We start from the raw sequence: 15,028 nt of genomic DNA, 5'->3' as shown, positions 1-15,028 counted from the left end.
ATATCCTCTTTAATTCTGGAAAAAAGTTAGGTGGAAGTCAGAGTATTATTCTTATGAAAAATCTTTTGCTGGTCACCTCGGATATCATTGAACTAATATATTCATTTAGATCTTAAGAAAATTAAGGTGAACAATGAACTTAGAGTAAAGAAGTTATATTAAATATATGATTATAAATTGCTTGAATGTAAATTAAGAACTCATAATACGTACTTTAAAATTAAACTCCAATTTATTATTTTAACAATAAGTTCAGCTTTCAAAATTGACGACGATGAAACGTAATTTACCAATTCAGTTTTCATCTCATTATGTTCTCATAGTGGTGTGTCTCGACTTGGCGTCTTTTCTCTAGCAAGAATCTAAAATGTAAATGCAAATTTAATAAATACTTAGCTAATAATTTAATATTACATAATCATACCACTTGTATCAAATTTACAAATAAGGAAGTTTGTACATTATAAAAGTACTGATATAGAACTCTAACACAATAATGGTAATAATTGCAATTTTCTTTCTTTCTGTCACACATTCTTCTTTAAGTTTAACTTTCTCGATTTTTTAAATGTCATGTTGTAGACTAAGTACTTTTCCATTAATATAAAAACTAGCTGTAACTAGCTATGCGTTAAAAATAGTTCTCAAAAAGAACTGTAGTGCTTTGGCAACTGACAATCATGGTGTGTGTATCGTTTTACGTGCTTAGTAGCTGCTAATAAATTGTAATTTTTAAGTGCAAATTAATGTTACATATTTCTACTATTTAATATTTACTATATTAGCTCACATTGCACAAATTAAGAGAGATATGTTTCAATACATATAAAAGATACATGAAATGTAAGCGATAATAATATAAAAGTTTAAGATTAAAAGAAGACCAGGAATGCTATTAGAGCTTTCATCTGTACTGATTATTTCACACATATAATAAAACGAACGAGCATTTCAATCGCTTAAGTATATTGGTATTAGATATGTTACAAACATCCTCGTGTTTCAAAATTTTGAAGAGATAATCGTGGATAAATAAAAAATACATACTACTATAAAAGAGGTCAAAGGATAATATATTTTTTTAATATTGTTGATTGTTTTAGTATTTCGTCTACTTCCTAAGGGCTGAGCAGTTGTCTTAATGTACAAGTAAAAGATGATGGTTATAAAATATTAGGGTGAAAGAGGGTTATATCACATGCACTTAAACAAGAACTTGTCAATTAACCTTGTAATAATGTATGTAATACGAATTTTACGACCTTACAAGATATGACGTCCAAGTCTAGAATATACTTAAGCGAAACCAATTATGTCCTCAATACTTTACCATGTAAAGTTAGTTATTAATCGAGAATGTTTATGCTACTTATTGGTGAGAATATAATATCCAAATTGAAGTAATCGGCTGCATAATTCATGTTAGATGATTTTCATTGTGTTTGAAGTGTAACAAAAGAAACATAAAATCTGCGGTCGTAAAAATATGGAGGACACTGGAGAGAACTGAATAGAATATAAAGAAAACATAGTTTATTAAAGTTACTATAATAGAAATACAGAGTAAACAAAGCAATGAAGATTTAACAACACTATTGATTCAGGAGATTGTTTACTGAAGACCAAATTTTAGAATTCCTTTTCCTAACGACGAAGCAGTGTCTTTATTCTGAGAAGGATTGTTTTCAGAAACCATCATAGCTGAAATTATGTCTCTATTTACAGGCTCTGCCAAAAGTAGACTAGCAATGAGTGTGCTAGATTTGAATGGTTGCTTACGTTTATAATGTTTGTAATGACAGTCATATATCGTATCCTACATGCGAATCAGTTGTTTGTTAGTATGAACAAACTGTTTCATTTTTTTGGATTAACGTAACTTCCAACGATATTTAGAGTAGATGCATTGAGCTTATATTATAACTGTTTTATAAATATAAATATACACCTACTGTATACATATATTGAATGTAATCTATTGAAACCATGTGAGGTTATAATACGACCAGCAAAAGACGTATACTGCAAAAATCTAAAAATGGAATTTGTTTTCTATTATTTAAGAATAATGTATATGTAGATATGTAATTTGAAAATATATGATAAAGCACTTTTTTATACTTTAAAATAATTCCATTGTAAAAAAATGAGAGCCTATTCATTCAACTTTTTTTATTTCATTTAAGGCATTGTACTTTATTTGTTCGAATAAGTATAATAAGTATACACCACTGTGTATGTATCCACGTCACAGAATTACCATAACAGATAAAAAGAATAAATATATAACAGTGTTGTTTCTCCGATTCATAATAGTGAGGAATAGATCTTCGATTGTTTTTCATGCATAATACTTCTTATATAAACCAGCGTTGACATAGAATAAGAAATGTACTCGTGTAAATCTGGCCTACGGATTTGATTTATTAAACTCGATATTGTAGCCTACTTATGTAAACCATAAAAAATCATACTCGCCTTCCAGAATTCACGCATCTCTTGCACCTGTGGCAGGCGGCGAACAAAATAGCCTCGCATTGCCGACTGTATCACCACGGCCGCCTCTGATGCTGTCCATAGCCAAGACTTAGGGAACACTGGTCTCGGACTGAAAAGTAACACGATGAATTTATGTCCAATACGACTACACCACAACAATGTATAGCTTCTTTTGGTCTCTTCTAGTTTTAAACCACTCTTAAACTCTAAACCAAGTGGTTGGAATAACATCAAAACGTATTTCACCCATATTTTACAACTGTGCAAACAAATACCTGTGAAATGAAAGGTAAAGACGTAATAAAAAAATAACATGTATTTTTATCACTAGCCTAATCTTGTTTCCTTTTGGATGTGATTTATAGGATTGGTCGAAGCATGACAATTACCAAAGTTTCAAGTGTTACTCTGACAATCAGATTATTTCTAGTGATCAAGTAGGACAATCTACAGAGCACATGGCTAATTCTACTCTTATAATAGTTTTAGGTACGATGTCAACGGAATGTGGATGTATGGCTAATATGCTACAATCATATTCTAATTAAGGATGTAAAAAAGCATATGGTCCAACATGAATGGAAGAACGTACCTTCTTCCAATATATATATATACTTAAATATACTTAAGCAGTGGGGAAATTAAGACCATGATATATTATGTATGAACGTTTGTTCTGTCATTTAAAATTCGTGGAAGTTTTAACAAGCCCAGACATTGCTTCTTAAAGTCAATACTTTGCCTAGCTTAGGTTGGGTGTCTTATAAGATATTACCTGAGCTGTAAGGGTTTAGTAAATAATAAAGTCAACATATCTTCAACTTTATTGAAAGTCCATAGAACAAATGTCCTACGAAAATAATCTTACCGAATTATAGCATTAGCATTTTCTATATGAAAGGACGTAAATTTCCTTGATGAGAATCTGTTCAGTATCTTGTTACTTGGGCTCTGAGCAGTAGAAAGTTAGGGTTCATGTTCTTTCGATGTTTTAAACATTTTCCAACCCTTCGTCACAATTTTATTTTCTGTTCTTGCAGTACTACAACGACCAAGAACAATCACGTTTACTTTAAAAGAGCCTGTTTACCTTTTATAGTGCCAACTTCTGTTCATGGAAGTTTACGATGACTTTTATTAATAGATTACTAGTTCTTAACATAGCATTGGAAGAGTCATCAATGTCTGTTGCAAACTGTAACTTTAATAGAGAATAGACTTTGCATTCATAGAGATTTTATAGCAGATATTTCGTGTCATTCAATGATGATAGGTCCATTGAATACTTTGTTGGCAGTGCTACTATGCTAAATCTGTTGTAATATATCTGAATCTTCTCGAAATTTGAAATGTTAAATTAATATGTCTGGTATTTTTAATGGGTTAAAATTATTATTTAAGAATTGGTACTAAATGGTAAGTAAAGTAGAAATTTTAATTGTAACAATAAAAAATAGTTATGGTTTTTAAACATATATTATAAAGTAAAAATATTTTCTTCCTTTAAAACATTATACCGATTATGTGCTTTTAAATATTAAAGCTGTTGAAGAGTGCTCTATCGCATACTACTTTAAATTTATAAGTATTCACATTATGAAATAATATAATATATAACTATGTGTACTTATTCTCCAAGTATGTTTTCACAAAAGGAATCTCAAAAATGGGAACGTAATTAAGTTGTCTTTCAGGGTGACATGGATTGCGGTTCCACAACAGTTCAGCTAGGTAGTCCAATCCGTTGAAACGAGATTTTTGAACCTGTAAAAATGTACCACAAAGGTGTTAAACATGTTGAAAAATTAAAGAGATAAGAATGATAATGATTGCACACACGTAATTAAACACAGTCTTGCAAAAGAGGATTCATAAAAGATTAATTTGTTATTTGCAAAAATAGTATTGATTTGATTTACTTCCAAACCAACGTGGTCAGGTTCAACATGTAGTTAGGGAGAGGATCCCAGCACATACTATCCCCTCTCAGATGGAGAATAATAATAATCCTATTGCAGGACACATTTAAAAAAATGTTACCATTGATTAAAATTGTAGATGTCATGAATTTTCAATCAATTTGCTGCTTTAAGAATGAAACAATGAAAATTTAAATTTATTAGTGGACTAAGGACCTCCTTAACCACATAGTTGAGATTGATTCATCAATATGAGTAGAAAGACTCAACTACTGTAATTTGCCATAATATTGTCAACCATCGTTTTTAATTAATTTAGAACTAATACACACCACATAATTTACAACGTTTTTAATTCGGCTCTAACTTGACGAACAACCAAGCTAATTTACGACATTATAACAGTTTTTGAGTGATGAATTTTCAATTACAACCTCAGACAGATTATATACCATACCAATGCAATAAAATACAATCATTTTAAGATTAACAGTTATTATAAATTAGGATAATGGTATTGTTTATGTAACCATTGAACACAGTAAAAAGCTCGCTTTCACGTATAATTTATTAACTTTACTTTATATGTACTTATGCTGGATTCTGTTTTTATTGAATCGGGAATAGTTTTATCCTACAGTAGGATAAATGCTTTTCAGATTGATTAATTTTATATTTATATACTCAGAATACAGCATAGGACATAAACACTGGGAGAAATTGTCAACTGGTCTATGTAACCGTTTCTCGTAGTTTTGGTCTAATTTTTTTAGCACACTGCACTTCCACACAGTTATATACATATCGTTGAGAAAAAAGAGGCCAGCCACCTCACACCTCATGAAAATATGAGATTATAGGTTATTTTTCTCTCCCGAGCTCAAGTCCTAGTTATGTCACTAATCTGTCCAGTTAGTGTGATATCAATCAGGCTTAAGCCCATTAGACCTAATTTTTTCCACACTAACCCCCCTCCCCCAATAGCAGACGCGATAATTTTATAAGTTAAGAGACCTTCAAATAAATGTACCTTTAACACATCATTTTGTTTTGCCGCGAATAGCATTTCTTCGAAACAAGGCAGTAGCATTGGAAAAACCTCTTTGTCCAGATACTCCATCGGATCGTCCTCATCTAATACAACACATAATGTTTAAAAATGCAAACAGTAGGAGGAAGTACAAATTTAAACGGCATTGTCAATCATTTATACTGTTGAAAATAAAGAAAGAAACAGAATGATAAAGTTATCACTCCATGTATTTGAGATTGGAATATATGTATTCTCATGTATGTGTCGAACTATATAAACTAAGAATCGGGACATCAAAATATAAATCAAATCATTCTACTCAGAAATATATGGCATCAGAAATCTAATGGTACTGGGAATTCAACATAGACAACTTGCAACATAATATTAGGACCAGCCAATTGAACTTGCTAGTGTTGGGCTGTCTATAGTTTGTCCGTAGCCTCAACAGCAAAAGGATTACAAGGTAACACTTGCACCAGAACGCGCACACACCGTCACTCGCGCAATCCGGCCTACCTGCCATCACCTTGGCAGGTGCCGATGACTCAAACAGTAGGCCTTAGTTTGCAAAATTGCTATATTTATCATTTGATGTTAGGTTCATATTTTAGTAATTTTTGAAACCTGCCTGCATTTTATTTCATGAAAAGAGAGTCCAGACACGAAATTACTGCGTCATTCCTGACTACGTCAGGTATGCCGTGGGCATTTCTTGTTTGGACTCTATTTTCATAGAAAAAATGCAGACTTTAAAAATTACTAGAACACTAACTTAAAACAAAAAAATAAACCTTTAAATGTTTTGCAGACTAAAGCCTAGATTTTGCGTCATGCAAACAAAAGTGGCGGCAGGTAGGCTGGGCTGTGCGTGTGACGGTGTGTGCGCGTTGGTGAGCGAGGGTCGCCTAATTCTCTGGAGCTCTTGAGGTTCCGGACAAACTATAGTGAATCTATCGGTTTGTGTCGTGAATAGTTCTGTGAGCGTTCTGAGTTTACTCGATTCTGTGTATAAAATGTAGAGATTTTATTTACACAATAACTTACTTCTGAGCATAATTTTATTAATGCTGATGGAGTCAGATCTCCTTTACTATTATTTCTCTAGACTTTTACCATGTATATTTGCATGAGCTTATGAATCGGCTGTAGTGAAACAGCTTTAATTTTGTTCCTTAAAAGAAATTACAATGGTAAACCTTATGCACTTTTACACTCTTGTTTTTATATCGTAGCTTTATCGAAGATGTCCCGTTTTAAAGATAAAATTAATGCACGTCCGAACGCTTTTCAGGATTTTGTAAATTCCGTACTCGTTTAAATAGTCAAACGATTAAGTACAAAAAAGGTTGAGCTATGAAATTACTAAAAACACATTGGGATGCGTATTAATTTTATCTTTATAATGAAATTTCTCTCATAATTCTACAATTCAAAATAATTTTGTTAAAGTGCATTAGGTTTAACATCGTTCTTATGTTTTACAATCAAGATGGCCGCTAGTACAACCAACTCTTAAAGAAAATATAAAATAGAACAAATTGACTACGATTTACTTACCTTCTCTTGCACATTCATCTTCATGACCTGAAATATCCGAAATTTCCAAAGAAGTGTCCTCCAGTGAATCATCTGAAATGTTACTTTATAAAATTACAAACAAGTATTTACATTGGTGAAGTTTTTAGGGACATCTAAATTTTTTTTAACAATTCAGCAAAATGGTACTCCCCCTCACTTCGTTATTAAAGAGCAGATTCTTGTCGTTGGTAATACAATAAAGTAACATAAACTTATAATTTCAATAATTAAGGTAACTTTATTTCCATTTTTACTGGACGACTCACTTTTAAAGGTTATGTTATGTGTGGCGAGATGCGTTTCTTAGCCGAGGGCCAGGCGGGACCTTGAAACTTTTACATGCAGACCAATTTCTAAGAGGTTTGGAACCTACGTTAAGAGTGTTATGTCGCTAAATTTATTCTTAGTTTTTTCACTAATTGTAACTCCAATTTCAAACTTTCACTCAATCCATTCAACCATTTCTCTACGTTAATCATTAAAAATATTTAGGAGTTATAGTTATTTAATTTAAATAATATGTTACTGTACTGTTCCTTAAATCAATATTTAATTTGTAATATTTACTCAAAAGTTAACATTGCACTATCGTTCACCTAATTTCAACTATAGCCTAATCTTTATTTATCACCAATAAATTTTCCTAGGTTCAAACAGTTAATTGATAAATATATAACCATATTTATTTCACTAATATAAATCAAATATGCATTGGGTGATAAATTCTTTTCTAAATTCTGAGACCTATCTCAATTCAAATTCCCCACGTGTTATGAACTTTTAACAGTAATATCGACTACTTATTTTTATTCCATTTTTAACACTTTAAAGAGACTGAATAGGTGAATTTTGTTTTATATATATTTATATATACCACTCCATTTTGAAGCAGCAACACTTTTACATATTTTTATTTTTATGTTTTTTTTTCAGACAGAGATTCAATTCAAATACTTACTTGATGAATTTAATTTAATAATGTATTTATCATCTGACAGGTTTTTTTATAAAGTTATCTGTCTACAGACCTTATCTATTTCAATTGTTGAGATCTTATCTGGAACAATAATTGATCATGCATTTTGTTTCGTAAATTCTTCATTTAACATTCTTTAGTTCTTCAAGAGAAAATCAAACTTGTGTTGTTTAGTCCATTTGTCCCATATTTGATTGAAATAAATAAATAAATAAATATATATATATATATATATATTTAATAAATATTATATTATATAATATTTTGGAATTGCAGTTAACTACACATTCTCTTGTTGTGATATAAGACTGTAGTGTGTATCTTAGAAAAAATTCATTTTTTAATATACCGGTATATATTTAACTGCAATTCCAAAATTACTTCGTAAAGAGTCTTGTTGCTATCGTAAGTACAACGCCATTGTAGTAATTCTTTGCGCTGTATGTCGTGCCTGGTAAGTAAGCTTTAAGATCAATTTAATGATTCATACTATTAGGTTGATTGGTTGATATGGTGGTGTTAGAAAGAAGTAAATCAAAAACTAGTAATCATTTTTTAGGTAACTGCAGGCATGAAGTAAAGTGTACGATTTCTGTGTTAATACTAATAATTACATTGATTATAATACTAGAAATGATAGCCTAATACATTAAGTCGAAGTTTAAGAAAATACTTACACGATAAAGCACTTGTGTTTAAGTGGTTACGCTTGCGCAGGCCGTTAAAATCGTCTGCAATAAACAATAAAGATGCTTTTAGAACTTAAGTTCAATGAAGTAACATTTACAACAATCACTCAACATTAATGGACTGAAGTTATAAATTAAGGGGGGAAACAGCACCTATTGCTATGAAAAGGATTTTATAATCCTCTAAACATAATCGAGTAATAAATACATAACAAATGTTTCCTAAAATTAAAAATGTCTACAGACCAAAATAGGGACATAATTCCTAGACCGTAGACATGGCGTGCTAAAAAGACAAATGGTAACTTGTATTTTCTCATATTGGGTTTTCATTCATGTTACCATTGTGTTATAAATAATTAATAATGTTCCAACATCGAATCAATGTACCTCAACGATGTAATAACATATTATTATACTTATCTTATTATTTTTTCACGTGTATTGGACTTTGCTATGGTTTAAACCCGTCATATTGTATTTCACTATTTATTTATATATTGGTTTCTTTATTTCTTGTTTATATTATTCTGCTCATAATAAAATCTTGTTTAACCTAACAATTCACCATCACAATAAAACTGCTACTCCCATTTTACATTATATTGTTTGGTTTTTAATTGCTAATATATTTTAAAGGCCATAGTAAGTATTTTTTTTTCTTATTTACAACTTATTTGGATTGCCTTGCTATTTAATAAATATTTGTTGAATAATTTTACGTTGTGTTGAGTTCTGATTTTTGTTTATAAGAATTTTAAGAAAATTTAAAGCTAAATAGTTTTAAATAAAACTTGCATTTTCAATTTGTGTTGTAAGAGTTTAGACCTGTTGACTTGTTCTAGTACATTCAAATAGCCTACAACCTATAACCATTTGAGCAAGACCGTTGGCAGAAGCTAAAAACTGCATTTAAAGTGTAATATCAAAATAAGTTTTTATGCTTTAAATTTAAAATGCGGCAATTATATTACAAGTTTTACTTGAGAGCAGATTTTTGTTAAATCAGTCTGAAACTAAACTTCTGGGCACTAAAATTTCTAGGTAGAACTCTTTTTAAACCTTTCGGATATTTAATGACCAGTAAGGTCTTCAAAGAATTTAAAAAAGGTTTTTATTACACATCGAACCCGCTCAAAACTAATATGCTTTAGTCTTACCCAACTTTAATGAATTTTGAGATAATCTACTCGCTTAAAGAAATGAGAACACTTCTAGAAGAACATTTCTAGAGACTTCTAGAGGTCTCTGTAAGGTACCAAACCTACAAAATATTAATTTACTATAATCTTACCTAACATTAGCGAATCTGGAGATAATCTACTTCCACAAGAATTGAGGTCCTCGGACATTTTAAAGGAGGTTTAGTTTTATTGAATTAAATCTGCATAAAACTAACTCGCTTTAAAATTGAGTGATTTTTAATATGAAAGAGACAATAATATTTATGTCTACAATTGTTTTTTTGAACAGATGATTTTATAAGTTTTCTTATGTCTGCAATTTAAGCCTAACCAATATATTGTCTTATTTAATATAGTTTCTTGCTTAACAATATTGTAGCTACGTATTTATTTGTGTTGTTCAATCGGTTCCGTGTGATTGTTTTAATTTTTAGAAAATATAGATATCAAACTAAGATCACTTGTTGAGTAATTCAAAGCAAAACTTCTATTTATTTTCGTTGTTTCCTGTTGTAACTACAGTTTAGGTTATGGAGGCGTGAAGTTTATATTCACTTCAAAATTCAACATACTGATCACAGGTAAATATATGGACTAATTTAAGATTTATCCTTTCTGTGGTTTTCAAATATGATCGGAACTTGCCTACTGTGTGTAATTTTTACAATGCGTCTTCCGATTAACTCGTGTACTGTAGATGTGACACTTGATGAGTATGAATTCTTAGCAAATCACCTGACCATTGATGAATGCCAAAAACTCGTTGCTTCACTATATTTCAAATCATTCGAGCTGGACAGGGACGTGGAGAATGCGGAGGATGCCGTACCAATGGACGTCGGTTGCCTCAAGCTACTGTTGCACTGGAACTCTGCAGTCGGTGAGGGCAGGGGGACGTCCCACGAGAAGTTGTCACTGCGGTTGCGACAAATGGGGAGGGCGGACTTGTCGTCTTGGCTGGACTCTGCAGTTCTGGAGGAGTTGGACGAGGGGATCGACAAAGCAGTAGACGATTTCCAAGACCACGAGCTCCAAGAGACAGAGAAAGGTCTCAGCACCGAAAATGAATCATACTCCATCAACGCTCCTACTAGCGTTCCTCCTACTAACTTGACCAGAAAAAAACCCTTGGAACCCGAAAGCGACTCCTGGTTTGATATTGCCCTGACAATTATCGTCATTGCTGTGGTTGTCTCTGTTAGTGTTTATTTATATTGCAAAATTAATTCGTTTATTGAAAAAATAAAATACGAGAAATTGGCTACAAAAGCCTTCACTATATCCCCAACCAAGAAGTCAGAAAGAACCGCAACCAAGAAGAAAACTTTACGTTCGAATAAAAAGTATAAGAAGATTCCTAAAAAATAAAATTCACACCATTCCAGGCAATACATATAAAGAGTTTTAGACTTATTCACCAATTTATTCACATTGTGTATTGATTATTCTGTTCTGCCATTATTAATGTGATAAAATATTCATCTATTTGATTATTAAGTTAGTGAATTTATATATACCTGTGTAGAATTTGCTATATACGAATTCGCTGAAACGTTTTCATAATTATATTATGTACGTTTTAAAGGGGCATACCCAGGGGGAATGACGGGGAAATCAATTTCCTTCCAACATTCCGTTTATAAATATCTTCAGGATAGAACTAAAATTATTAAAAACCTTAAATATATTGTAATGCGTATATACATACATATATTTAATAAATTTTAATTTCATAAGTTTTATTTTTAATACTATTCATACGCTTTTAACCCCCGTATTCACCTCCCCCTTCCCGGCCGCAAAATAAATTACTGGTTAGCACCCAAAAGTTTAAGTACTTTGTGTGAAACTTTTTTTATTTAGGTGTCGGTAAACAAGAATAAAATAATATAAAACTTCTTGTCTTCTTCGACTTTTTATGATTATATCAAATGTTTTGTGAATCATAAAATGTAGATAGTTATATACTGATAACGTTATATATAAATACATTGAAAACCCATTATATAACATCAATTATTGACTTTATAGTCAATAACACCAATCATTTTAGTATTTTCTAAGCGTCTTTGATTTAAAGAAGCGTTATTTGAACGTAATAATTATAAAATACGAGTAAATTTACAGGTTTTCTATGATAATTTTATAATTAAGCCAGTGTCATTTGATATTTTCAGCATTATTTCAATAATGCGTATTCTAAGAAAAATAATGCGTATTGTAAAATGTATTAATCTAATCATAGCATTGTGTAAACAAATCTATATCTGTCAGTGGCGTATCCAGGATTGAACTTTAAGCAGGAGGTAAAAATATAACAACTAATTTCTTGAAATGTTGAAGATGGAGCTTGTATTGGCTATTCTTAATTTATTCACTACTAATAGCCAATACTTTAATCAATTAATAAGTGAATCACTTATTCACTTTTAATCAACCAATACTAATAACTAGTAGAAAAAAGTAAAGATTTTTAAACTTTACATTAAAGCAGTTAAAATAATCAATTTGCTTGTACCTTACATTTTAATAATTTACATTAATGCTTATGTATAAATTTCTAGATTTTTAATTTGAGGTAAAGAAATTAATATAAACTGAATTTATGATTTGTCTGCCACCAGAAATTTAAAATAATAACTAATTATAATGTTACTCAAATATTATTAATTTCTGGACTATAACTGTTTAGCTCACATAGTTTTAAGATTATTTATATCCAATTTTGCACTTTCTAATCACATTTTAATGTACCGCTTAGGACGTCGTGTCGGAATTCCTTCAAGCGCTACCCGGCTATTTGATGAATTGCTAGTAGACTGACTTTCTTCATCATGCAGTATACTCTGGTAGACTAATTGGCTCACCTCTGGCATCAGAACCCATGTACTCTCATTGATAGTTGATTAATCCACCAATATGATTGGTCGGTAAAAATTTATGTCTGGAAGTAGAAGAAGAAGAAGAAGAAGGTGAAATGTCTATCGTTCTAGTAGCTTTGGATGGATCATGCTCGTAGAGGTTAATTTACGAGAGAATAAAGAGTGCAACAATTTCAGTTTAGTCAGAAGATTAGGTTACTCTGTAGATTTCTAGGAAGGGCAAGATGTGTCTCATCTTTTTAGTGTTAGTCTGCAGTCGGCAAGAACGGAAAGTTTCGCTAAGAAAATATGATAATATTAGTTAGAGGAATATCTAACTCGTGTTCGGTAAAACAACATGGACTGAAACGAAATGAAAACAAGACACAAGCAATGATAAAAAGTATTGCACCGAAACTTAATTTTAACAGTTGTATACGAAATTATCAATATAAGATAAATAATGTTAGGCTCACAATGAATACAAACCCGAAATGTAATTACTACGCAATGATAACATGCAACGGTCTTTTACTGTATCCATGGTGTAAAACGGCTTGCTTTGCATTTACCTTTAATGTTAAGATGCTGGTTAACACCTAAATTATCACACTTTAACTGTTGTGACGTCTTGATTAGTCACTTTAACAATTGAACGGATTGAAGTGCGTTCGTTCGGAATATTTGCGGTATTAGATTTATTTTAAATCTCAGATATCATGAACACATTACATCAGTGATTAATAAAATAAAATTCAAGAATTACGAAAATTCCATATTCGTTCTGCTTTATATTCAGTGAACTAGATTAAATATACTGTTTACCTCTCCAATAATTTCAATTTTATTTATGATATAAGTGCATTTTCAACAATAAGGAGAGCCACGTTACTATCAATTTACTGGTTGCAGTATATTAGTTGAGTGAAAGAGAAGGATTGATAGTCCTAATTCCATTTTTTTGTTAAGGCATTTTACTTAATTTCCTTGCACTTTTTATCTTTATATGGTCTTTCCGACAGTGAAAATAACTGGGTTTCGTTTAACTGCGATTCTTGGCCACGTAGCCGTACCTCTGGCACCATTATCACCTTGCTAGAATAAGGTTACCCTCTACCTCTGCCTTTTCATGTGAAGCCTTTCCTTATCTCTCAACAAATTCATAATCTTTGTGAAGATTCTATCATTAGATGTACTTTTTTCCAACGTATCTTCCTTCACCTGTGGAATTCCTAATTTTGTACTTTATTTTAAATTCTTTCATAACATCATTTTCACTTATTTCTGCTATAAACTTCTACCTTGACCTAATACGTCAGTTCTGGGTAACCGTCTTGCACTATAATTACTGGTTTATTTCTCCCAGACTTTGTCGTTTTCAAACCAGCATAAGAGCGCCACTTCATAGCAGTACCTCTACACTCTTTTCGACTTCCACCTCATGTAATATTCCGTTCCTGATTCTGATTATTCTCTTAATCTTCAATACTTTGTATGATGGATTAGCCAACCTATTTTTGCTTTTTCTTCACCTCTTCACTTTTCTTTTTCTCTTCTCTCTTTACACCTCTCAAAACATACTTACCGCTGACAATCTTTGGTTCTTAGCTCTTTCTCTTATTTCTTAATCTTTTCGTTCATGTAACGGCCTGTCATTTTCAGAACTTCCAAAACTCCGTAATCAATTGGTTCATTCCGTTATCTCGCGGTCCAATTGGTTCATCATTTTCCTCCCTTCATGCCGGTCATCTCCATGATTATCTCTAGCTTGTTTCGTAGAAGCCATTCCTTTCCCTCGTTCTTGCACTCTTTACATTCGTCTTTTTCAGCATTGTGTGAAGAGCTGGGCTTCGAAAATCATCCTTCGATGTGTTTCGGACCACGTCTGAATCTTTGGCCATGTAGCGCCTCACACATCAAGAAGTACCCCGTATTCTAAAATAATATTTCTTCTAGATATAAAACTAGTTAATATCATAAATGTGATTTTACATTAAGCAGCAATGCAACTTTATTAAAAAAAAATATATATATACAAAGGCATATTAGTAGTTTATTACAATAATTATACGACACTATTTATGACAATGTCTTGTTTTGTCAAGAAAATGCGATTATAGATTGTATTGTGTGCTTCATAAATTCGTCAATTTTTTACAATAACGCTTCAAATACTTATATACTTTTGTCAGTGCAGTTAACAAACAAGGGTAACTGTGTTCCTTAGGATTAGCTTTAATCTAATCTATGCTGTCTATAAAAGGCGGTTAGTCCTATAAGCAATCC

The 15,028-nt window shown here is 31.4% G+C and overlaps 2 protein-coding genes across 2 annotated transcripts; one reads left to right on the top strand and one right to left on the bottom strand.

Annotated features, from left to right (window-relative positions):
* Window positions 1-209: 209 nt before the first annotated feature.
* Window positions 210-10,189, bottom strand: LOC124356203 (IQ domain-containing protein K-like). Its single transcript, XM_046807387.1, has 7 exons — window positions 9,992-10,189; window positions 8,686-8,739; window positions 7,012-7,083; window positions 5,449-5,552; window positions 4,127-4,263; window positions 2,479-2,608; window positions 210-362 (listed from the first exon to the last, which is right to left on the bottom strand). Exons 1-7 carry the CDS (start codon window positions 10,047-10,049, stop codon window positions 318-320), a joined length of 600 nt encoding a protein of 199 aa, XP_046663343.1. The 5' UTR covers window positions 10,050-10,189; the 3' UTR covers window positions 210-317.
* Window positions 10,190-10,219: 30 nt separating this feature from the next.
* Window positions 10,220-11,541, top strand: LOC124356202. The gene has a single exon (XM_046807386.1). It carries the CDS (start codon window positions 10,512-10,514, stop codon window positions 11,247-11,249), a length of 738 nt encoding a protein of 245 aa, XP_046663342.1. The 5' UTR covers window positions 10,220-10,511; the 3' UTR covers window positions 11,250-11,541.
* Window positions 11,542-15,028: the final 3,487 nt, after the last annotated feature.

Source organism: Homalodisca vitripennis, chromosome 2 (assembly GCF_021130785.1).
Source record: "Homalodisca vitripennis isolate AUS2020 chromosome 2, UT_GWSS_2.1, whole genome shotgun sequence".
NCBI classification, from domain to species: Eukaryota; Metazoa; Arthropoda; class Insecta; order Hemiptera; family Cicadellidae; genus Homalodisca; species Homalodisca vitripennis.
The sequence above is the reverse complement of the archived record's forward strand: the minus strand, read 5'-3'. Positions and strand labels throughout refer to the sequence as shown.

Bases quoted from the DNA above. Each gene is read 5' to 3' on its own strand.
- LOC124356203 (XM_046807387.1), bottom strand. From the start codon at position 10,049: ATGTCCGAGGACCTCAATTCTTGTGGAAGTAGATTATCTCCAGATTCG. The intron at 8,740-9,991 runs GTAAGATTATAG...TGTTTATTGCAG, and splicing joins TCCAGATTCGCTAATGTTAG to ACGATTTTAACGGCCTGCGC. The intron at 5,553-7,011 runs GTAAGTAAATCG...GTGTTGTATTAG, and splicing joins AGATGAATGTGCAAGAGAAG to ATGAGGACGATCCGATGGAG.
- LOC124356202 (XM_046807386.1), top strand. From the start codon at position 10,512: ATGATCGGAACTTGCCTACTGTGTGTAATTTTTACAATGCGTCTTCCG.